This window comes from Peromyscus californicus, unplaced genomic scaffold (genome assembly GCF_007827085.1).
Source record: "Peromyscus californicus insignis strain IS unplaced genomic scaffold, ASM782708v3 Scaffold_6__1_contigs__length_162567912, whole genome shotgun sequence".
NCBI classification, from domain to species: domain Eukaryota; kingdom Metazoa; phylum Chordata; class Mammalia; order Rodentia; family Cricetidae; genus Peromyscus; species Peromyscus californicus.
In genome coordinates, this window is record NW_026294584.1 from 3,875,102 (window position 1) to 3,899,578 (window position 24,477).

General features: G+C 42.1%; 1 protein-coding gene across 11 annotated transcripts in view; it reads right to left on the reverse strand.

Annotated features, from left to right (window-relative positions):
- Magi2 (membrane associated guanylate kinase, WW and PDZ domain containing 2) overlaps nt 1-24,477 on the reverse strand; it is a 1,438,220-nt gene that overhangs the window by 87,519 nt on the left and 1,326,224 nt on the right. For all 11 annotated transcript variants that reach the window (XM_052720134.1, XM_052720125.1, XM_052720126.1 and 8 more), the window contains 4 exons: nt 13,769-13,954; nt 11,184-11,358; nt 4,294-4,489; nt 2,927-3,070 (listed from right to left, as the gene is read on the reverse strand). In XM_052720134.1, coding sequence (XP_052576094.1) covers nt 2,927-3,070; nt 4,294-4,489; nt 11,184-11,358; nt 13,769-13,954 — 701 coding nt within the window. The remainder of the gene's footprint in view (nt 1-2,926; nt 3,071-4,293; nt 4,490-11,183; nt 11,359-13,768; nt 13,955-24,477) is intronic.

Sequence of the window (24,477 nt, forward strand, 5' to 3'; positions counted from 1 at the left end):
GCAGCCAGAAAGAACTGGTTTGGTCTACCTGCGTTTCCTCACCTGTTCCATGAAGATCATTGTTATTTGTCTTGATAAAACTTGGATGCCTAGAGACAACCTGAAAATAAAAGATGGGTACTAAAGTATCCCAGAATCCTCAGTCGAATGGTGCCCTTACTTTTGTGTTAACACTTCGCCTGGGTTTCTCGGTGTCCCTACCTAAATTCTGTATTATCATTTTCCTACAACCAGACTAACACAAATGACCAGAAAAAGAAGTCTCAAATGCAGAGGCTCAAATCTGGTGCAATACAAAGTGTCTAAAATCCACAGTATCTATGTCCTAAATCTATGGGCACAATGACTAGTTCATGTTACAGATGCACCCGGCCCCTTGGCAGTAATCTGGATTTCAACAATTTTACTGTGGCAGACTAAATCTAAGCTTCTATCAGATCGTTACCTACAGATTTTCTTTTTGATGTTCTTGATGATGAAAATAGGGGAAATACATAGTATCTACCAAACAAATTTGATCAAGTGTGTGTGTGTGCATTTGTGTGTGTGTGCATGTGCACATGTACGTGTGTGTGTGTGTGTGTGTGTGTGTGTGTGTGTGTGTGTGTGTGTGCATAGAGAGGTCACCCATTGAAATTGGAGGTGACAAAATCATGTTAATAGGGAGGAAATGTGTTGTAATAGTTCAGAGGCTGGGAAGAACTTCATTCTGGCTTCTATTTTTTGAGCTATTTTTTAGTGATAGCTCATGAATGTCTAGCTCACCTGGCTGTCTCAGGAATCTTGAAAAAAATTTAAAAACCAAATCATAATACATGTAAGGTTGACAAGACCTTGTAAAACTTTATTAGCACAGATATTTAAGCTTCATATGTACCTGAATACTAATAATATCAAGGTGGAAACTTGTAATAAACTGAGAACAAGTCCTTGAGTAATTTTATTATGGATTTTCCTAACCAATAACCTGTATATTATCCAGTTAGTGCATTAGCTTAAAATAGTCAAGCCATAAGTCATGCAACTATTGATGGATCGTGGTCCTGGATGAAGTCATTTAAATGTGTCTGTGAATTAAGATGTGCGTGCTCTGATCAAGTGCAACTGTGTGCCCTGTAACTACAAAATGCTGGCAAATCCTGAGACTCGCTGCTGCAGCTGTGCCGAGAACCACTGCTAGGCTGGGGCTCTATTAAAAATCTTGCTCTCTATCTTGGCTTCTGTGACTTGGAAGTCCTGTATCTACTCAGCAGGGAGCCACTGAAACTGGTTTAAAATATGGTGACCTCTAAAGTCATGGGACTAGGCTAGGGACTTGTTCCTTATCTCACTAGGCTCTGGTCATTTCTCCCATGATCTCTGTACTATGCTGACTTTACTTACACTGCGAGGATTAATTTTATTTTATTTAATCACTCTTGAGCTGACTTTGCAGTACAGTTCTGGCCTGGGCAGGTGGTTCAGTAGGTAAGGGTAATCATTGACCACCCGAGTTCAACCCTCATACCACACATTGTGGAAGGAGACAGCCAATTCCCCCAAACTGTCCTTTGACCCCCAAGTGCATTCTGTGGCATGAGCATGCCTCCACCATAAATAAATCAACAAACATATTTCTATAAAAAGAATGTGCCATTCTGGTTTGGAGGGAAACTATAGAGGCAAGAAGCCATTTGAAGACCTTTCCTGCTGATTCCTCAGAGAGAGAAGCATAGGGTAGTGTTGGATAAGGCAGTGACTGTCTATATCTGGAGTCACTCCTGTCTGGGGTAAAATTCTACCCCTACAACCTTCCAGCTATCAGAGAATTGTAGAGGACGGAGGAAAACACGATTTTCATTCTTCCTAATTTTGTAGCAGATGATGCCTTGCTTTTGGAAAGAGAATGATAGACAATAGCTGTGGTGGTGTGAATAACAAGTGCACTTCCAAGAACAACTGGGTGGCAAGGCTTAGTGCAAGGACCCCAGATTTTAGAACCTCCAAGTCACAGCCTCCCCCTCCCCTTCTCTATGAACTTAAAAGGCAGGGAAAGAGGACAAGGTTGAGTTCTAGATGTACAAGAAGAATTAAACGTAGTTATGTAGTTGCTGGTGCTGTTTGAGACAGGACAGGAATATATCTAAAGTTATGTTGTTTTGTTTTGAACCTGTCGATGCAGAATGAGTTATTCCATCAGTCATCACCCTGAGTATGGCTGTTACTTTAAAAATCCCTCCTCATGTGCGCTCAAATTGAAGCCTCTAACTGCTCCAGTTTTTTAAGAACAACCTATGTGCTAGCAGCTGAATCCCCTTTCTCCTATTGTGCCTGGCTGCCCAATATCAAAGACCAAAGGCCAGTCAAGAGGAAGGAAACATTCCCCGAGAGACATAAGGCCATTTGATTAATGTGTATGGAGGGGAGGAACATGAAAGGGAAAATAAATTTTCAAAGATTCAACCTCAGTGGAAATGGAATTACTGAACCATAGAAGAATAATAGGACTTGTCTCTATTTCAAACTATTTCTTAAATTTCTTTCCTCTCCCCTCTTCCTTTCATTTCCTCATGAGAAAAATACCAGTATGTTGAGGTTTATCAATCTATAGACATTTATAAACAGAAAAACAAGACACACTGTAGTCTTTTATCTTTTTTGGTTTTTGAGAGTGTGAGTCATACTATTTTGCCCAGGATGGCCGCAAATTTACTACGGCCTTGATTGTCATCCTCCTGCCTCAACCTCCCCAGTGCTAGCATTATAGGGATGCACCACCATGGTGCTTGATGCCGTAATTCTTTGTGTTTGACCAAATCTTTAAAAATAAGGTTATGAAACAGAAAGGGTAAAACCTGCTTATTTGAGAGCATGTCTCAACACCCTCCTGATGCCACAGTGGGGTTCTCATGAGGGTCAAGGGGCTCTGTAATGTGAGGCATCTTACCCTCATCCTGCCGTTCCTTATGGCTGGTCCATCCTCTGCCAATCTCAACACGTACAGATCCATTTTGTATTCCCTTCCTCCACGAATGCTGAATCCAAATCCTTTGGCTCCTTTCTCCATATCCACAGTGAAATAATCAAAATCCTTTGGGAGCAGGGAAAAATGGAAGATGGAATTGTTTAGCATTAGAGGGACTTCGATGATCAATTTCCCTGTTCCCCTCTCTTTCATAGTTAATGCATTCAAATAACATGGTGTTAAAAGACACCATCTGCCTTTACGAGACCCAGCTCCAAAGGCTCAAGTAGGTCAGAACAGATGACTCTGTTAAAGCAAACAGCACAGCTTGAGTTGGCTTTCTTGATCAACTTGTACCTGCTGCATGACATCATCTCTTCTAAATTTTCTCATTCATTATTGTTAGCAACATAAATAAGTCTGTCCACCAGTGATGTCTCTCTGTGAGTGTAAACTACAGTTTTATGAGCTGAAAAGTGAACTTGAATGGATTCTGACTGCATCTTTCAGTTGTACAGACAACTGACCATCAACTCAGAGGATAAAAAATTAAGTTTTTCTTTCCCCTAAAATGTAGCATGTCCAAGACTTCCTGACCGTCACCATTCTTAAACTCTGTGGGGATAAAATTGGTCCTTAATTTAATAATGGGACACAATATAATTGGATAGGATGGAAGTTGTACTTAGTTTCTATCTTGGCATCTCATTACCAAGTGATGAATATTTACCAGACATTGAGCTCTGGTCTTGTTACCTTTCACAGAGGCTGACCATTTACCATGGCCTATTGGAAAGAGCCGCCCTTGAGGAACTGGAAGCTCCGAGTGGTCAAGGAAGTCTCGGGAGGAATGTCCAATGCCAGCCAAACCCTTTGTTGCGCACACAGGGACTTTGGCCACTGCAGTGGCTGCAGGGTGGATTGTAAAGGTATGCTTAGCTTGGCTCTTTACCACAGAGTGGGAGGTAGGAGGCCATTTAGAAACTATGGCTCTGAAAGACCCTGATGGCTGGAATATGTAAAATTTTCTGCATTAGTAGCATTCTGAGGGTTTAGCAGGAGCTTACAAACAAAAACTGTTGACAAAGCTATGTTCTTGGAGTTAGCTGGCTAATTATCACCAAGGATTAGCTTATCCGTGACTACCTACTCACTCCTGATTGATTATGGATGAATGTCCTGTTTATTCTGGAATAGATTTATTTATGCACTGAAGTTTTGGAGATGCAGTTGTTACCCCATAAGAACAGAGCCCTGGTGGTCTGCTCCAGCACCGTGTCCTCCCTGCATCCTTTCTACAGTACATGAGGAAGTCTTAGTGAGGACCCTGTGGTCTCCAGCAGAGGTACCTGTGGCTGCCTGTAGTCTGACAGAGGGTACTGCCTGGTGTCTGGGGAGTGCTGCCTGTAGTCCAAGGGTGGGGGTTGCGGGTAGTCCCCTCCTGGGGGTTGCCTGTAGTCCAGTGGGGGTTGCCTGTAGTCTGTGAAGGGAGGCTGCCGGATGTCTGGCTTCACATCTTGCCTTGCTTTAACTTCTGACCTGTAACTAGATAAAGGAAAAGGGAGTTTGCTTTCATATTTCAGAACTCTGAGGAGATTAGAAAGACTCTAAGCATGGTCCAGCCACTACAGCTTGTGGGGACCCAATCTTTGAGTTGGTCTCATTACATATTTAGGATTTAAGAAATTGTTGACAAATGTCGTATTATATACTTTCATTTGGCTCCTTAAGAAATCAACATAAGGGGCTGGAGAGATGGCTCAGAGGTTAAGAGCACTGACTGCTCTTGCAGAGGTCCTGAGTTCAATTCCCAGCAACCACATGGTGGCTCACAACCACCTGTAATGATCTGGTGCCCTCTTCTGACCTGCAGTCATACATGCTGTATACATAATAAATAAATAAATCTTTAAAAAAAAAAAAAAGAGGTGTATGCCCCTAAAGCTCCTCCCATCCCGCCTTTAAAAAAAAAAAAAAAAAAAAAAAAAAAAAAAAAAAAAAAAAAAAAAAGAAATCAACATAAACAGAGCAGTGGTGGTGCATGTCTTTAATCCCAGCACTCAGGAGGCAGAGGCAGGTGAATTTCTGTGAGTTGCAGGCCATTTGGTCTACAGTCCTAGTTCCATGACAGCCAGAGTTACACAGATAAACTTTGTCTCAAAAACCAAACCAAACCAAAACCAAAACCAAACCAAACCAAACCAAACAAACAAAAGACAAACAAACAAGAGAAATTGACATAAAAGTGATGTTTTCACCAGAACTTTTGTAGGAAGGCATCATGGGTATTTCTCTCTCACTTGGCTATTTAAACACTGCATAGTTGGGGGTTGGAGGGCTGGCTTATAGTTAAGAGCTTGCACTGCTGCTGTAGAGGACTTAAGCTCAGTTCCCAGCACCCACGTCAGGCAGCCCACAACCACTTGTAGTTCCAGCTCCAGGGAATTGGACTCTTTTGCACTCCACAGGTACTGCACTCATGTGCACATACCCACACACAGACATACACATGCATACATAATTAAAAATAAAATAAATCTTTAGAAGAAACCCAGCTGTACAATCACTGCAAATCAAGGGGATTAAACATGTCATGTCCCTCTCCCTCCTTCTCCCCTCTTCCTGTATGCCTCCCCTGCCTTTCTCTCGGTCTCTGTCTGTCTTTGTCTCCCTCTCTCTCACATACAAACACAGTACTTGGCACATCATCATGGAAACACAATTGAAATGATCACTAAATAGTTTATAAACATGTTATTAATGGCTTTTTAAAAGTTTTATTTTATGTGTATGAATGTTTATATGTATGTATGTGTGAATGGTTGAATGTTGACCTTAGCAGCCAGAAGAAGAAGTGCATGGAACTGGAGTTATAGAGGGTTATGAGGCATTGTGTGCACGCTGGGAACTAAAACCCAGTCTTCTACAAGAGCAAGGGCTCTTAAACACTGAGCCATCTCTCCAGTCCCAACCAGGGTTATTTTAACTGCCAAGTTGCATCTTTTGGAGCATTTTAGATGTTAAAGATGTGGCAGAAAGGCGTGCTCATCAAATAGAGTGCAGGCCCGGAGTCCCGGACTCACTGGGAAAACTGGAGCTTAGACCTGCAGAGGATGAAGTATGAAAGCACAGCTCCTGGATCCCACTGTGGTCATGTGATGGGGGAAGGCAAGATGACCCAGTGCAACATTCATTTCTGGCTTGTTTTTAGTCCTTACTCATGGATAAACACAGAGAGTAGAAGCAGAAGCTGAGAAATCTTCCAGACATCCCCACTGCTCTAAGCTGAGGGTGCTCCCTGGTCACAGTAAGAGTGACCGTCAATCCCTGACATTGTGGGATCATGGGTACATGGGTAAGACAAGCCAACACCCCAGAGGCTTTTACATTTTATAGCTCATGGCCTGTTGCTGCAGTACAGATGTAATTAAATTAGATTAAAACAATATTCTGAAGAATTAGCAAAATACTTTCTTTTCTCTTCTTTTTTCCCTAGATAAGGCCTAACTATGTAGCTCTGGCTGGTCTTGAATTTGTGATATGCCTCCATCAGCCTCCTGAGATGCTAGGATTGCAGGTGTATGATACCATATCTGGTGGGATTAAGGGAATATTCAGCACATAAAAAAGGTTCAATGTGTGTAGAATTTTACATAGAAGATGGCGTCTTTACTTGCTTGTGGTCTGACTGATGCTGATTACTAGCAAATATCAAAACAAAAAAGTCAGCCTGAGCAGTTACCACTACTATAACCCAGCACTTGGGGAGGGCACACGGGAAGTGCAGAACAGTGGATGTGTTCACTTGGGCTTCTTGGGAGGGGTTACTAAGTGGTTTCAATCGCCAATCTGAGTAGGTTACATTTGTTCCTTAACCCTGCAGAGAGGAAGGACATCCTTCTGTGACTTGCATAACTCAAGCTTTGCTTTCCTCCTCACTAGTCCATTCACCTACTGAGGTGCAAGCTGTGAACAGAATTATTTAAAATACGATTTGAATAAGATGCTTAACTATGCAAAAGCATGCATTAAACAAAAGGAATCGAACGGGGTGGCATTTGCCAGTGTGTGATGGTTCCCTTCTAGAAATCGCTAGCTCAGTGGTTTAGACGTTACCCTGTTTTAAGCTATAGCATAACCACTTTATTTTTATGATCTGTGTGTTATTGGTATGAAATACCCATTTTGTGCTCTGTTTCCAACCAGATGTGCCACCAGTTACAGTAAAAGAGGTGAAATGTAAGACTCTCCCCACAGATTAGGCAAATGACTGGAAACAGGAAGAGTGCAGTTCGCTGCGGCTGTCACTGGGCCACCAAGCACTCGGATTTCCCTCCACTGCACTGTCATGTGTCAGGAACTCCAGGCAGCCGCATACTGAAGAGCTCTTTAATGAGGAAAATGTACTTAACTTTGTATGAATTTGCCAATTTTTAAGTGGGTGACACACTGGCAAGAGGAAAAATTAGGTTGGACTGAACGTGTGAAACACTTCACTTTATGGAAAACATAGAATTAGATTATTAAAAATTAAAAAAAAAAGGCCAGGCTCCAGGCTGGGAAGGCAGGTCAAGTTGGGAAGCACTTGCTCCATAAACATGAAGACCCGAGTTTGCATCGCCAGCACCTGTGTAAAAGCCAGGTGCAGAGGTTGTGCCTGTAATCCCAGCACTTGGGAGGTAGAAACAGGAGGGTCTGTGCGCCGTGTTGGCCAGACACTCTAACCAACCAGTGAGCCCCAGGTTCAGACACAGACTGTCACTCAAAACAGTAAGATGAAGAACCAGTTGAGAAGATATCCAACAAACCTCTGCCCTCTGCACATGCTTGGACACGCGCGCACGCACACACACACACACACACACACACACACACACACACACACACACACACACGCTCTTAAGGGTTATTTTACATATAAAAGAAGGTCACCAACATAATTCTTATATCTGTTAATTCCATCACTAAAGATACTTTAGAGAGATGGTAAGGACAGATGGCAAAGATAAATTCTGGTAAGTTTTTATGGTGTGATAAAGTTCTAAGACTAGGAAATGCTGCCCAGGAGAAATTCCACAGCTTGAGAGCCTTTTAGGAATCATTTCTAGGGGTAGGAGCTCATGAGATTTCAGGAACTGCAGGCAGTTAACAATGTCAGACAGAAGGAGAATTCTTCCCCAGAGACGAGTTTCCGGATTGGCTATGCCGTGCTGAGTGGTCAGCCCCAGCAGCTCACACATGCAGGCAGCACTGGAGGGACTCAGCAGGCTGGATTTATGCATTGATCTCTTTGTATGTGTGCGTAACAGTAATAGCTAAAGAGAATGAGGCCCATACTTTGGGGGGGGAGCTGGAGATGGGAGAGGCAGGAAAGAGGAAAGGAAGAAATGACATATTTATATTTTAACTAAACTTAAAGAAATAATCATTTCCGGGCTGGAGAGATGGCTCCATGGTTAAGAGCACTGGTTGCTCTTCCAAGTGTCCTGAGTTCAATTCCCAGCACCCACATGGCAGCTCACACTGTCTGATGCCATCTTTTGGTGTGCAGATGTACATGTAGTCAAAGTATTCATATGCATAAAATATGTAAATAAATAAATCTTAAAAAAAAAAAAACACTTCAGGGCTGGAGAGGTGGCTTAGTGGTTAAAAGCACTGGCTGTTCTCCCAGAGGACCTTGGTTCAATTCCCAGCACCCACGTGGCAGCTCTTAGTTGTCTGTAACTGTAGTCTAAGGGGATCTGATGCCCTCACACAGACACACATACAGGCCGAACACCAGGGCACATAACATTTAAAAAAAGAAGAAGGAAAAAGAAAAAAGAATCATGTCCAGCCTTGAGTATCTAGGGTTCCAGGGGGGCGAACGAATATGTTTTCCAATGCTCTTCCACAGGCCTTGTCATTTTCAATGGCAAACATCAATTACCCTTGTTGGCGAACTCCATTCTTTACGCTTAGTTTTGGAATATATTCTACAATAGTTCTTTTCTTTTTAAAGAGATCCTTCTTGCTTTTACTTATGATCACTTTAGAATTATTTTGTGATTCCTGAGTGCATAGGGTAGCATAGGAAGTTAATCTGTGAGTAAATGAGATCACATACATTTTCCAATGCTCTTGGAAATCAATATCACTTATTCTCATTTGCAAAATAGAAATATTTAAGAAGATTGCCATTGTAGTTTCCCCATTCTTGCATGGGAAATGGCTCACTCTGACGTGTAGGTGGGCATGCCTTGTACAGAAGAACCATGTGCACTGACTTGGCAGATCTCTAGTCTAATCTAGAAACAGGCTAGAGATGCTGCCTGACACCATGGCCGTCTTTGGAAGAGACCATGAAAACGTTTCTGATAGCTGCAAAATCATTGAATCTTTTGTTCAAACATAAATGAATCACTGGTAACAATAAAAATGTAAGCCAGGGAACCTGAGCACAGGTCTGTAAAAGGCTCTGAGACTGGAGCGGCCATTTCTCAGGTTGTTCACATGACTGAGGCAAATGTGTCGGTGGTTTGTAAACATTTGAATCATGTAAATATGCTAACTTCACATATGAAAATACTTTATTTTGTGGTCATGGGAGAGTATTTGCAAAGACCATTGCTTCCATGTCAGGGAGAGGGAAGACCTAGTTATAAGCTAGGAGGAGTTGGGGCCCTCCAGTCCTTGTCCTCTCGTGCTTTGCTCTTCACAGTGGGATAACCTTTTCTGGAGAGATGACGGCCAGTACACAGGGGAGTTAACTAGCTGGTAGAGGTGAGATTACCCACCCAAGGCTAGAAGTAAGACTCAAATCCAGGGCAGCTGCACTCGGAAAGAAGAAGGATGACCAGATTAACTACAATGGCAAAGCCGAGAGCTGGAGTCTGAGATAGCTGAGGACTGCAAGTGCGCTGTCTTCCCTCCAGTCCGCATCAGTCCGCATGGAGCCTGGGAAAGCCAGTGCCCGCTGTCCAGACGACACGTGGTGCAAGCAAGCTCAGCTGGGCTCAGGACTGAGGCAACCAGAACTTACTCTTCTTAGGGGCTGTCAATCTCTTATCTCTGCATCACTTGCTCAATGGGGCTTCTCTTCCCTAGCATATACTAAAAACATAAGCAGCTAAGGACAGCCAGGCACTCACTTTCCATAAAAGCATATGGAAAAATCATAGCAGAATGGGTTTTATGGAAATATGGTATAGTGGAAATCATTGTTCTGAGAAGGTGTGAATGATGGAGCCAGGGAGTTCTGAAAATCTGTCTTACTCCACCTTCACTGACATGGCATGGGCATGGGAGGTAGCTGTTCAGGAAATGCTGGAATCATAAGGCTAAGGAGGCCTTTGCATTCAGGTATGCTCTGCTTTTCTCCTGTTGGAGGAAGAAAAATATACGGGAACACATCCTTCCTTATTTCTTAAATGGCTCAACCCAAGCTGGGCCCTCTGTTACACACAACTCGCAATAAGACATTTCCATAGGACATTCCTGTCTTCTAGTCTCATAATTAGTTCAGGAGGTCCCATGTATGGAATGGATAGCTCATTAGATTGTAGAGAGGACAGTGTAAAGTTCTCACTCAATTAGCGGAAAGTGTGGACAGTTGTGATTGGCTAGGAGTTCTCTGCTTCCCCTCCCCTCCACACTGCCATTGAGCTTCAAATGTTTATGCTTTTCTGCAGCCATGTTTCCACTTTTAATCTATTTTACCCTGCCAGCCATCAGTCTGCTCTGCAAAGGGACAAGTGAAAGTTTCCGCAAAGAGAATCCAGAGGTGTCGCTTGCCAGCCTGAAACCTGTAGAAGCTGCCCCTCTATTAGGACAAACGTGAGGACTTTCACTATGCGTACCAGAGCCTTGGGGTTGGCTTCACCCTCATTGGACTCATCTCTAGCTCTCCCATACCCTATTTCACAACAACCCTGGCCTTGCTTCTGTCCTTCATGTTTGGGTCGCCCTCTTGCCAGAGACCCTTCTCATTCTAGAAGCTCCTTAGTGCTCTTAGCTAGTTAACACATACTAATCCACAATTGCTCAGCATTCCTGCAGAGGAGCATCTCTACTGTGCAGGGCAGACGTTGAGTTATATTTACTAATGAAACAATATATTAATCTCCTCCCCACTGAAACTATATAAAAGTACGCACAGTAAGTTCAGCTGTGTGAAAATCTCTCTCACTGCTGTGTCCTGAACTGTCCCCATACATTCTCTTATCACCTCTCAGAGAAAAGTCAGAGGAAACATTACCTGTTTTCGTGTCCTTGTAGCTGAAGAGGTTGAGGAGGAGCTGGTTGGGCAACAGGGCTGTTGGGGGTGGCTGGGCTTGGCTGGGCCAAAGGGCTCTGCTGGGCCAGGGGGCTGTGCTGCTGGGCCATAGGACTTTGTTTCTCTGAGCTGGGTGCCGATGCTGGGCTGTTGAGCTCTGATGGGAACCAAGGCAACAGATGTGGTCAGGTTGGCATCTGATCAGGAGCAAGAAGTAAACAGAGGTTGGAACTCATCCCTCCTTGTGTGATTCCAGGCCTTGGTCATTTCAGTTTCTGCTGGGCCTTTTGCTAGCATGTTAAACTTACCAAGGTTCACACCATTCCTGGAAGGAGTATTCTTTCATTAATCACAATCATTACTGAGTAAAGTTATGAAAAGTCTTGTCATTTTGTGGGAGGAAAGGTCACAGAAGCAAACAAACCAAAGTAGAAACTAAAACTATGAGTAAATTACTCAAAGGAACAAGCATAAAATATTCTGGTTATCTATAAATATTTGAATGTTGCTGAGAGAAAATGTTCTAGCCAACACCTTTCGGCTGTTTAAGAAATCTCTCTTCCTTTGCTTTAGACACAGCCTCACGTTGTAGTCCTGCTAATCCTGGAAAGGTAGTCTTTACTCCACCTGCCAAGGAGCTGAGTAGTGGGGTATGTGCCACCACACTCAGCCCAAGGCTTCCAATATGTGGACAGGAGGCTAGCTGTGGGAACATAGACTCTGTTACAACCTCTTCTCTGGCCCCTCGCCAGTCATACTGAGTCCTCTGTGCCTACAGTTCTCCAGGAAGAGTAAAGAATTCCACACATAGGAGATTCATGAAACTATTCAAAATCTGCTTCTTGGTTTTTTTCTTACCTTAACAACATAAAATTTCAGTGGATATGACCTCCAATGGTGGAGTAAAGGCAGGACCAACACTTCAGACTGGGAGGGCAGAGAAGCATGCCCAGTCTGTAGGAGACAGTCCTGCTTATACTTTATTTCCATTGACTGTCTTATACAGACTGGTGCCTTCTGACAACAGACTAAAAGCATGGCCCTTATCATTTGTCTATCTGCCTGCCTGCCTGCCTGTCTGTCTGTCTGTCTGTCTGTCTATTTTTGTAGTTAGGTAACCAAGGGAGGTATCCTATTTGCATTTTGATATAAACCACTTTTCTGTCTTCTAATATAGTTCAAATGTCTTAATATCATCCCTGTGTTTATTAGGGATAAACTTTACACTCTTCATATTTGGGTCAGATAATTCTTTACTGTGGGGCATTGTCCTGAGTGTTATATGATGGTTAGAAGCATCTCTGACCTCTATTCACTAGATGACAGTCATATCTCCGCCCCAATCATGACAGTCAAAATTGTCTCTAGACAGTACCAGATATTCCCTAAGGTTACTAAATCTCCCAAGTTAGGAGCTTCTGTTTCATAATTAAAGTCAGGTGACTGGCTACTCTGCCATTTAGTGTCCACGTATCAGACAGTCTTGAAGTGGAATGGGTAAGAGGGGGCTGAGTCAAAAAAAGAATGCAAAGTAAGCCCAAGAGCCCCTGGAGGGGACCCATGGCTACTCATCAGTGGACTCCCTCAGCCTCTGGAGGGGACCCATGGCTACTCATCAGTGGGCTCCATCAACCCCTGGAGGGGACCCATGGCTACTCATCAGTGGGCTCCCTCAGCCCCTGGAGAGGACCCATGGCTACTCATCAGTGGACTCCCTCAGCCCCTGGAGGGGACCCATGGCTACTCATCAGTGGACTCCCTCAGCCCCTGGAGGGGGCCCATGGCTACTCATCAGTGGACTCCCTCAGCCCCTGGAGGAGTCCCATGGCTACTCATCAGTGGACTCCCTCAGCCCCTGGAGGAGTCCCATGGCTACTCATCAGTGAGTTCCAAAGATGAACCTCTTCAGTTCCATTGATGAGTCAGAAGCTACAACCCAGCAACCAGCCTGCTGTGCATAGAAATTGTAAAAGAATGTAGATGGGTCTCAGTTGTGAGTGTGGGTTGTTTACTGTTCTGAAACCTTTGGGTGTTAGGGTTGGGGAACTTGTACAGAGAAATTTGAAAGGCTAAGTGTGAATTTTACATTCTTATCAGATGTAACATTTGTTAAATGAGCTCTCTTTAGACTGCAAAACCAAATCTTCCCCAGGCGTTTCAAAATCAATCTGACTTTGAAGACTTTTCTAGAGATTAATTATTAACATGAGCAAGCATCTCCTCCTCTGCTTTTTTTTTTTCTTTCAGGTTTGTTTTGCTACCTGCTGGGTTGAGTTGAGTGCTAGCTTTAAATCTCCGTAAAACTAGTATGCCTGAGACCCCAGGGCGGGCTCTTATAGCCCTGTGTCTTAGGATTCCTACTACTGAGCCTGCAGTACAGTTCATTTCTAATGAAGCTGCTGAGTGTGTGTTTGGGACAAAGTGGAAATGGCTGTCAACCTCTGACACTCAGACAGCACCCTGGTGTCAGCTGGTGGACTCCAGGAGCTGGGTGGGCAGGCTGAAGAGCCCGGGGTGAATCTGTCTGTGGTCTGACTGTCCCTCTAAAGGCCACCTCAGGCACTCACCCTCCTGAGGAATGATGCGAAGGGTGACACTAAGACCCGCATCCTTGATGAGCTTCACGATGTCAGCGTGAGGCATGTTGATGATAGACTGGCCGTTGACTGCTAAGATCCGGTCTCCCACTTTTAGTTTTGCACAGCGATCTGCAGGACTCCCATCAATGATGCGTCCGATTTTATGGGGCACAGCTAAAAAAACCCCAACAGAAATAGGTATCAGGGACATCACCAGTATAGGTTCTATCTTCCAGTCCCGCCTAAGACAAGCAAAGCAATGCCAGAATTCTGTCCTTTGCCAATGTTTTTGCCTTTTCACACAACAACCATTTCTAATAAATGTGGTTCTGTGCATACTACTGAGACCACAGTTCCTTAATTCAAGTCCTTTGCAGTGACAGGCCAATTCTAAACCCAAAGAGCAGAGGTTCTCAAATTTTAAGTGTATCAAACTCATCTGAGGATCAAATATAAGCTCTCTGAGCCTTCCCAAAAATCAGAATCTGAATTTCTAGTCAGGAAACACAAACCATGGATTTCTAAGCAGCTTCTTGGGAGAGTCCAGTACATACCAGTGTTTGAGAACCACAGGTGTAGAAGAGTGTGCAAAAAGCTCCAACTGGAGAGAGAGTGGTACAGCCCCAGGAAGGTACAATAAATGACAGGCACTTACTATGTATCTCCATCTTATTGACAGAAGGAAGGAGGGGAATCCGTAAATACCCACTAATCCAGGGAGCAGCGACCTGGCCAAGCCACAGAACTTACCTCTAGTCTGATAAGATTTAGTTGAAGGGCAGCAAGTTTTCTATCATCCTTTCCTTTCCACTTCACAAGGTGACCTTGAGAACACACTAACGTCAAGTGTCCAATGGATTTCATCAATCCAAGATGCCATTAGTGGCAAAGATACAATTTTAAGGGTCATAAGAAAGAAAAAATAGAAACCTGTCCCTTAAATAATTATACTCATTAACCAGAAGATATACTCCAACTGTTGAGATATTAAAATATTGTAAAAGTTTTAGAGTTGGTATAACTTTTATGTAATTCTTTAAAACAATGAACACATTTTACTTTAATCTTTAATTTATATGTTTGAGAAGAGCCAGATACATGGGGATGCATATTTTTCTAGCAGGATGACTGACATTTAGTGTAAATGGTGGACTACATACCAAGGTTGCTGTGTCTGGGCTCAGATCTCAATAGTGCACAGTGTCTCATGTGTCCCTTCAAAGAACTTGTAATCTAAAAACCTGCTGATGGATCAGGTACTAAGCTAGTGTGCAGAAACAGAGGTAGACACATTCCACTGTTCAGATTCTCTAAGGATGTCTACACCTTGAGTTCTCAATTTGGCACATGTGTTACAGTGAAGGGCGGATTATCAACTAATAACCATGGAGAGAAAGGACAATTAGTGAGTTAATGAACTAGGACCTTGCTCAGTATTCTACTGTGAAAGGTTATAGATAGCATAGAAAAATATTGGCCACGTTTGTGTCCCTGAAGTGAAACTCATCATGTTTGAGCCCCAACTCATTTTTGTTTACCCTAAGCACTAATGTGTTTAATTAAGAGAGTGCTATTTAGAGTTTACTAATGACCATTTTAGAATCATAGACTGTATTTCTCGGCAGAAATGTAATAAGAACAATTACTGATTCAAAAGCTAATAATGTAGGAAGCAGTAAGGTGGCTCATCAGGTAGAGGTCCTTGTCCCGACTGATGACTTGAGTTTAACCTCCAGAGCTCACAAGGCAGCAAGAGAGATCTGACTCTGGAGTTGTCCTCAGATCTCCATGGTACACTGTGGTATTCCTGCACTTGCACACACATGCACACACACACACACACACACACACACACACACACACACACACACACACACATCATTCACATAGGCACACATACACATACTAAAAGGAATAAATGTAAAAAAATGTAAATATTGGAAGGTGTTTGGTTTTCAAGTATAATCAGGGGAGAAGTTTTTTTGCTGCTCTGTTTTCCCCTTTCCATGCTCAATAGTTCTTGGAATGATCTATAAATAGTTTGGCTTTCCTGCCTATAAATGTGGACACTGTGATCTTTGGGAAGTTGGCTAAGACCTCTTAACCTTTTCCAACTATTCTTGGGATAATAATGTCACCAACCTCACAGTAGTTCTTAGAACTAGATGACCCATCATGTGTAGGTGGCTAGTAGAACAGTACCTGAACCTTAAGAAATAATCTCGAAGTATTAACTATCATTCTTTTTATTACTATTTCCTTTCAAATCTTTCTTACTTAATTGTGTGGTGTGTGTGTGTGTGTGTGTGTGTGTGTGTGTGTGTGTGTGTGTGAACTTGGCTTTTTTCTGTATGAGATAACTTATAAACATGAAACCTAAGGGGACATGAAGAGTACCATCCTTCAAGCATAACATGGGAAACAACTTCATTTTAAAAAAAAAGAGATGTATTTCAGGGATTAGATCGACACTGGATGAGGCACATCTGCCTTTCTCTGATTTCGCATCAAAATCATTGCACATATTTGTTGAAAACACCAGCTTGGAGCTAATAGTTTATTATGCAAAGGGAAATCAACATAGCATGGATCCTTTGGTTGTCTGCTTTTGGATTTATTGAGGGCTAGTAACAATCCCTTCTACTTCTTTTGAGTATTTACTAACATGAGACAAGCACTTTGTTAAATGATACCTATTTATTTAACATTTAAATTTAATTTCTATTTAACATTTATTTATATAACATGAACATTAAAATTTAACACTTAATAAGCAAGTTGTTTATAGATGTGGTTGTATTTATATTAAAATGCACAAAGGGTGGGAGCCAGGCACTGGGGATGCTTTGATGACGGGATGCTTTGATGCAGCTGCGGTACGGCAGGAGGAAAAGAGAGAAAGGAAAATTGGATACCCCTCAGATCCTGTTTAGTTAGGACTTCACATCACTTTGCCATTTCTTTGCTTGAAGAAATTTGGGGGGGGGGCGTGTCTGAGAAACACTGACATTTGGAATTAAATTAAAAAAATATACTGCAAACACTGACAAATGGTGCTTGGACGGCTGGTTTTCTGCTTTGACTTTTTGCGCCTCTGTCCTCTCCTCCACTGCACTGTGTCATCTGGATTTACTGGGCATAAAATCCCGAAGGTTTCAAATACAGTCTCCTCCCCACAATTTTGTGTACTCAACAACAGTGAAAACAAACAACCCAAGGTTATTATTAATTTCCAAGTGCCATTCGAAGCTCTTTTTCAAATCCTTCCAGCATAGTAATCAAGCACATTTTTCTGTTAAGAAAGCATGCTAGGGTCAATCCAGCCCCGGAATCCTTGCCTGTGCCATCAAACCTTGGGGTGGTTCTTTTCTGATGAATCTGTGGGATCTGGAAGTGATTGCTCCACAAGAGACAGGGGAATGACTTGTCTGACTGTTGAAAGCACGCTGCCTGAAATCTCAAGATGAACATGACATTTTAACTTTCTTTCAGTAGTTAGAATAATGTTGCAATAAAAAAAACTGAAATGGAAACAAATTCTATGTTAGCCACCCAGAATGACAGAATTCTTTACATAAAACCCAAAACTAACACTTTAACATGTGCCCGGTTATCGGAAGCACCCAGTAAGTTTCTGTTGGCATCTGCTTTAATAGAACCAGTCTTGGAGACTCTTGGCATCTGAAGCAGCCTCACTTTTTCTTTATTGGCATTTCCGCTCATATGCAAGTACATTCTGATGCACAACAAATCTTTGACAAGAGTGCTTCCAGAGAGGATTCTCTCTGGGAACAAGACGTAGTCCCATTGCTCAGAGATAAGGTCTGCAGAGCTTATCCCACCCCCTACCCCCCACCTGCCTTCTGTGTGGTGCTAATGGAATTACAGAGCAAGGAAGAGGCCCTGACCTAGGTTTCTACTATTGGGATGAATAGTACTCTTTAATTCTGTGAGAACTAATGACTAAGGTAGCCGCTGGAGTGCAGTCTGTTTCGATGCATGTCTTGCAGACATCACCTGTCAGAAGTAACATGAATCAAGCATTTGGATCAGCCTTCCTGCCATGGTGTGCTTAGGATGCACAGATATTGGGGGAAGTCACAGTGCATCATTTAGCTTTGGACATACATTTGGGAATGAGATGATATGTCATTAGATAGGAATTTTAATTGAAAACCCCAAATTATAGAGAAAGAAATGCATATTTCCTGCTTAATTATTCATCTCATACCAATTTCTTTGCAATACAATTTGTACTTTCCCAGAGATGAGTCACCTGTTTTGCCAATGCCCAGCATACCACATTTTTCTTAGAAATATTCAGAAAAAAAGTCTCTTGTCCTAGGTTCTCTCCATAGTGAGTTCTAAAGGCCAAGATCCTGGTGTCTCCAGCAGCATCACTGCAGGAGACAATGCTGTCCTTTTTCTTTGCGTGGGCTCCTTACTGGATCTTGTTGCATGAATCTTAAAAGTTCTTATTCATAAAATCAAACCCAAGGCCAATTATTGGGGTCAATGCTGGTAGATCAGAGAGACACAACAACCCACAGCTACCTCACCTCGCTGGATCCTCAGCTGATCCTGTTTCCTCAGACTGGAGGCCTCTGAGTCCTCATCCAGAATGGGTCTCAGCTGAACTGCTGCTCGAAAGCCTGAAGCTTAACTAGCTAAAAGCTTAATCAGCCAAATGCTTCTAGTTTCTGGTCCTCACGCCTTATATACCTTTCTGTTTTCTACCACCACTCCCTGGGATTAAAGGCTTGCTTTCTGGGATTAAAGGCATGAGTCACCATGCTTGGTTGTATCCTTGAACACAGGGATTTCTGCCTCTGGAATGCTAGGATTAAAGGCGTGTGCTACCACTGCCTATCCTTTATGTTTAATATTGTGGCTGCTCTGTCTCTGACCCCAGATAAGTTTATTAGTATGCACAATATTTGGGGGAATACAATACCACAGGATCTCTGTATGGCCAACTCAGGCTTTCACAGATCCTTCATGGAAGTGGACTGAGTCAGCCGATGAATCAGCTGAGTGCTGCCTTAGGTCAGCTTCCATGAAGATGGTATTGCGACCACCTTGTAGAACTTGCCTGTTTATTGGTTTTTGTATAATTAAAATGCATTTATTCACTCATTAGTTTGAGACAAGGTTTTGCTATGCTTCCCCAGTTGGCTTGAATCTGCATCCCAGGCTGACCTCACGTGCCCCTCCTCCTCCTCGCTTCACTTGCAGAGTGCTGGGATTACAGGCATGCACCACAACGCTCAGCTGTTTTCCTTCCTTTGCTGGAATCCTGGGAGAAGAGACTATCAGATCCTTCTTCCCCTTTGTCACTGCTTCAGCATTTTCATTACACATTCCTTAGGTGTTTTCCACCCCAGAGAAAGGGAAGCTTGCCACTGGTGTTTACATTTAATTATCTCCTTGTTAGCAAGTCCCACAAAGTGGCCTTATATATGGAGGAAGGCATTCGACAACAGAAGTGGATTTTGCATCAGTCATGTCAAATTTACAAGAGGGGAGATGGTTCTAAAATGAGTGTAATAAACATAAATACTTCAAAGGCAATCAATACCAAAAGCTGACATTACTTCACAATTCTACTAATTAGCGAAGGTTAAACTTAGCCTGAAGAAGCCAAGGAATCTATGGCCTGACATTTTTTTTTTAATATTGGATTATTCCTCTCATTTTTCTTTCACTAAGGTGTGAAACGTATTGTTGTATGGCTTTGAAATTGTGGGTTGGGGCAGGAGGATAGCTCAACCAACCAACACATGTCTACACAGCATTTTCCAAGTAACAGGTACGATGCTAGGCCCTGTGGGGAAGAAAACATAACCACACCTGGATTTGCCCTCAAGAAATTCAGTCATAGTGGGGAGACCAGAAAGAAGCATAAAAATATTTAAAACAATTAATACATAGCAAACTCATTGTGAAGGTGGGGTGCAGTAAGGGGAAAGGGGGTGAAGTGCTAGGTCCAAGTGTGGACTCAGAGCAGTGCGGAAGACAGGCTGCCCTGGGGAAGGGGTAGCACAAGTGTCCCACAGTAAGTGGAAGATGCTCTAGAGAAGAGCTCCTGGTGGCAAAAGGGAGGAGCCCATCAATTCCAGGATGAGGGAGTGGGGAGAGATGCTCTGCCCACTCCCCTGTCTGATAGGCCTGAGATGCTAGAGGCTGAGCATGTGAAGACTCCTGATGGATTTTCCTGTCTCCAGAAACTCGAGCCCAGTGTTCCCCCATATCCCATTTCTTCTTTCTAGAAGCCCTGGAATAGAATATTCTCTTATGACAAACTCATCCAGCCGTGTGTCCTCTCCTGAAGAGTGGTCAATGTCCTTTGAAAGAGTTCTTTTCTTGGTCAGAAAGGGATTGAAAAAAAGGGGAAATTATTTTTTTAATTAAAACATTTTTAATGTTAAAATTAAGAAAAATTTGCCCATGTGACCTGTTTTCTTCTAGAAGTCTGTGAAATTCAGCTTTCTAAAAATAAAAACATCTTCCCTGAAATTCATAGCCAACCAGTTTGCATAATCCCAAAAGGAACAGCTGGCGTTTTAAGGAATGCATTATTTCCCAGCACCCATAATTCATTCTGTTGTGGCTGAATGGTTTAGTTACCCTGGAGTTGGTCATGGGCAAATGGTCACACAGGGGAATGGGAAGAATGCCCATCACTGGCAATGTGGGACCCCAACAGAACTCATGCTTCCATGGGTAAAAAGGATCCTATAGAAAATATTAATTATATGGCTAGAGAGAAACATTTCTTAGGCATATGTTACCATTAATGCATTTATTTTCATCAATTAAAAGAGTTCTTTCAGCCAAGTATTGAAAATAAATTGGTAATAGAAAGAGATATCATTGCATTAGAAATGGTAAGAAACCAAGGCATGGCTGTTCTGGCTTAGGTCATAAAACTGGTTTGAAATGGTTTGGGTGTTTGGAAAGATCTGATGAGGTTATAGACAGTTGATTCCATGAGTGTGTGACCTGTGCCATCGCCCAGGTCCCCACACTCAGAGAGCCTGGTAGTTGGTTTAAAGGTCTGCTGTTATCATCTGGATACTCAGGAATTTTTTAGCAAGGACCCTACATTTTCATGTTGTATCGGGCTCTGAGAACTGTATGACTGATCTTCTATAGCTATGTCCATAGTGTATTTCCTTTTTGCAACACCACTATTTTTACCATCTGCAATGGAATATATAACTGAAAATATGGTATAGGAACCAAGAAAAATCACCAGAAAGGTGAGTGTGAAGAAAAGAGCAAAAAACTTTTATGGTTTCACTTATCATTCTGATGAATATCACCAGAAAAGGTTGTTCAATTAGTTTCTGATAAATATATTCTTAGGTTTAGGGGTAGAATTCAGTGGTAGAGTATATGCGTGGCATGCATACAGCTCTAGATATGACACCCAGAACTCTGACTCCCTAAAAAGTTAATCCTTTATTCTTTACGTAACGATATAACAAGCCTATTATCTTACCTTTCTTATCTCATTGTGAAAATTCTTCTTACATAACAAGTCACTCACTACTGATCTTCTACAGAGCAGATGTTCCTCTGTAATTCTATTTATGTAGGCTAGTATAAACCACATGAAAGCAATGTGTATTTCAAGAAGCTTATGTGTTCTTTGATCCTATATCTTTAGAGTCTGACAATATGTTCAGATATTATGGTGTTATGAACCAAGGAAACTTCTATATAGACGTGATCTTCAAGTCTGTAGGTTGATGAGGCATGGGTAACCAGACACAGAGAATGGAAAAACAGGTACTTTTTCTTCTACAGATATATTCACTGTTTCTCTGGATATCCATAGAAATTACTTCACTAGTTCCTAGGTAGCTGGGACATCCTTTTACAATTGTTTTGGTCTAAAGGTGGCAATAGAAAATTTGGTGCTACTGATCCAAATATCAATTTTATTCATAATTTTTACCCTTTTACTTAAAGTCACAGAAAAAAATATAGACATTTGCATCACTCAGTAAAACTGACAACCCTGTCTTTCAAGTCTAGGGGTAGAAGTTGTCATTCTGTGCTGTTCAGTTCAAGTAGTTTCAGTAACTAAAGCTGTAACTTTTAGCAAGACTTGCTAACCAAGTAGTAAGCTCATATGGTAATGATGGAAAATATAGATATTTTCTGATATTAAGAATTTCTTCAGAGATCCACAGCCAAGCACCAGGCTGAGCTCCACGAGTCCAGTCAAAGAGAAGGAAGAGGGATTCTATGAGCACAGGGCATCAAGATCGTGATAAGGAAACCTACAGAGACAACCGAACCAAACTAGTGAGAACTCATGAAATTTAGACCAACAGCTGTGGAGCCTCCATGGGACTGGACTAGGCCCTCTGCATAAGCGAGACAGTTATATAGCTTGATCTGCTTAAGGGGCCCCCTGGCAGTAGGATCAGGATGCATTCCTGGTGGATGAGCTGGCTCTTTGGAGCCTACTACCTACGGTGAGACACCTTGCACAGTCTTGATGCATGGGGAGGGGCTTGGATCTGCCTCTACTGAATGTACCAGGCTCTGCTGACTCCCCATGGGAGGCCATACCTTGTTGGAAGAGGAAATGGGGGATTGGTTGAGGGGGGAGGTTGGAGGTGTGGGAGGAGGGAAGAGAGGGGGATCTATGGTGGGTATGTAAAACGAATATAAAATTCTTTAATTAAAAAAAATTTTAAAAAAGAAGAAAAAGAAAGAATTTCTTTTTTGCTGGGCAGTGGTGGTGCACACATTCAATCCCAACACTCAGAAGGCAGACAGATTTCTGTGAATTTGAGGCCAGCCTGATACACAGAGTAAGTTCCAGGACAGCCAGAGCTACACAGAGAAACCTGTCTCAAAACATAAAAAAAAAGGAAAGAAAGTAAAAGAACATCTTTCCAACAAAGCAGAAATGCAAGTTATCGTATCCTCAACAACAACAAAAACAATAATAACAGCACAATGACACAACCATAAAAACCCATGTATGAGGTATAGTATTGCTATAATTTAAATGTATCCCCTTAAGTTCCTGGGTAGGAGACTCAGCTTCCAAATTCACCTGTTTAATGGTGTGTGGAATGGGGCTTTGCTAGGTAATTATGATGGATGAGGTCATGAGCATGGAGCCCTAGCACTAGCGAATTTTAGAGCAAATTCTACAACAGTGTTCTAGGGAACCATGCATGAGAGAAAAGTGATTTCCTCAATTAATGTTGGAAAATGTCATTATATTTGAAAGAATCATCTTAGAAAACTACATTAGTTCTAGACTAAAAGCCAGTTTTCCTCAGAAATTTTCAGGCCTCTCACTAATTTGGCCTCCAGTGTTGCTATAGTTAGTCTGCCCTATCTGGGTTCTGTATGCATGTATTCAACCAACCATGGATCAAAGCTTTGAAAAATAAAGGCTATATGTATACTGAATACATGCAGATTTGTTCTTATCGTTATGTGTTTTGTCTTGTTCTAAATTAAATCACAGCTTTTGTATAACTTCATCATCCATTGATTTATGAATTATAAGTAATCTAGACATGATTTGAAGCATGTGGGAAAATGTATGGAGGCCATCCCTTTTAACATAAATGACTTGAGTATCTGTGGGCTTGGATAGCACAGGTATTTGGAAACAGTTGCCATGGATACTGAGAAATGACTGTACTGAGCCTCATTTGAGTTTTTTGTTCCTTAAATTTAGTGCACTTGTCTTCCTTTGGGGGCATGGGAAGATGCTTAATAATCACTGTCCCTATACCTTGTATGTTCTGAAGTCTGTTGTAGTGCACTTGATGTGGCTGGCATGAGGACCTGGGATGCCATTAAGAACTCGAGAACACTCACTGTCTTCCCTAATTCCCAGGTTTCTCTGGTCTCTTTTTCCAGAACTCCTGATTAGATACAGGCCTCCTGAATTAGTCTGCAGTTCTTGAATATTTCTCTCATACATCCTGTTTCTTTTTTGTTCTGTTTTATGTGAGAATTCATTTGGGTTTTATCTCCCAATGCTTATACTAAAAACTTTAATTTAGTCATGATAATTTCAGTATCTAAGAATTCTTTCTTTAACCATATATATATATACATATATATATATATACTATAATATATACTATTCTGATTTTTATGTTGATTATAATGCTAGTTTAGACAGTTGGAATCACAGGGGACCCTAGAAATTCTAAAATTCGTCTGTTTATTAAAAAGATCCAGTGTGCGGGGTTCTATTATAACAGTACACAACAGATGGGGATGGCTCTATTCTTCCTGTATTCTTATGTTATCATTGTTTTATTGCTTATTTTTCTGTCTCTAATTTTGTTTTGAGGGGCTGGGGACAAATCAGAGCCTTGTGCAGCCACATTGTTAGCACTTGCTTTTCTACTTAAAACTGCTTAAAAATATATTTATTCATTTATCACAGGATGCTGTGTGCAGTCAAAGGCCAAATGGCTGGGGTTAGTTCTGTTCTTCTGCTGTGTGAGTCCCAGGGATTGAACTCAGGTCATCAAACTTGGCTGCAAGTGCCTTAACCATGCTGATTCTTCTCCATTCTGAGCCACCTCACCAACCATGCTGATATTTTTATGAAAAAACTCATACCTAGTGGTCATGGTGGTTGTGTTGCGTTTTGTCCTGGGGTTTTACAGTTCTGAGTCTCTCTGAATTCCTAAAGACAA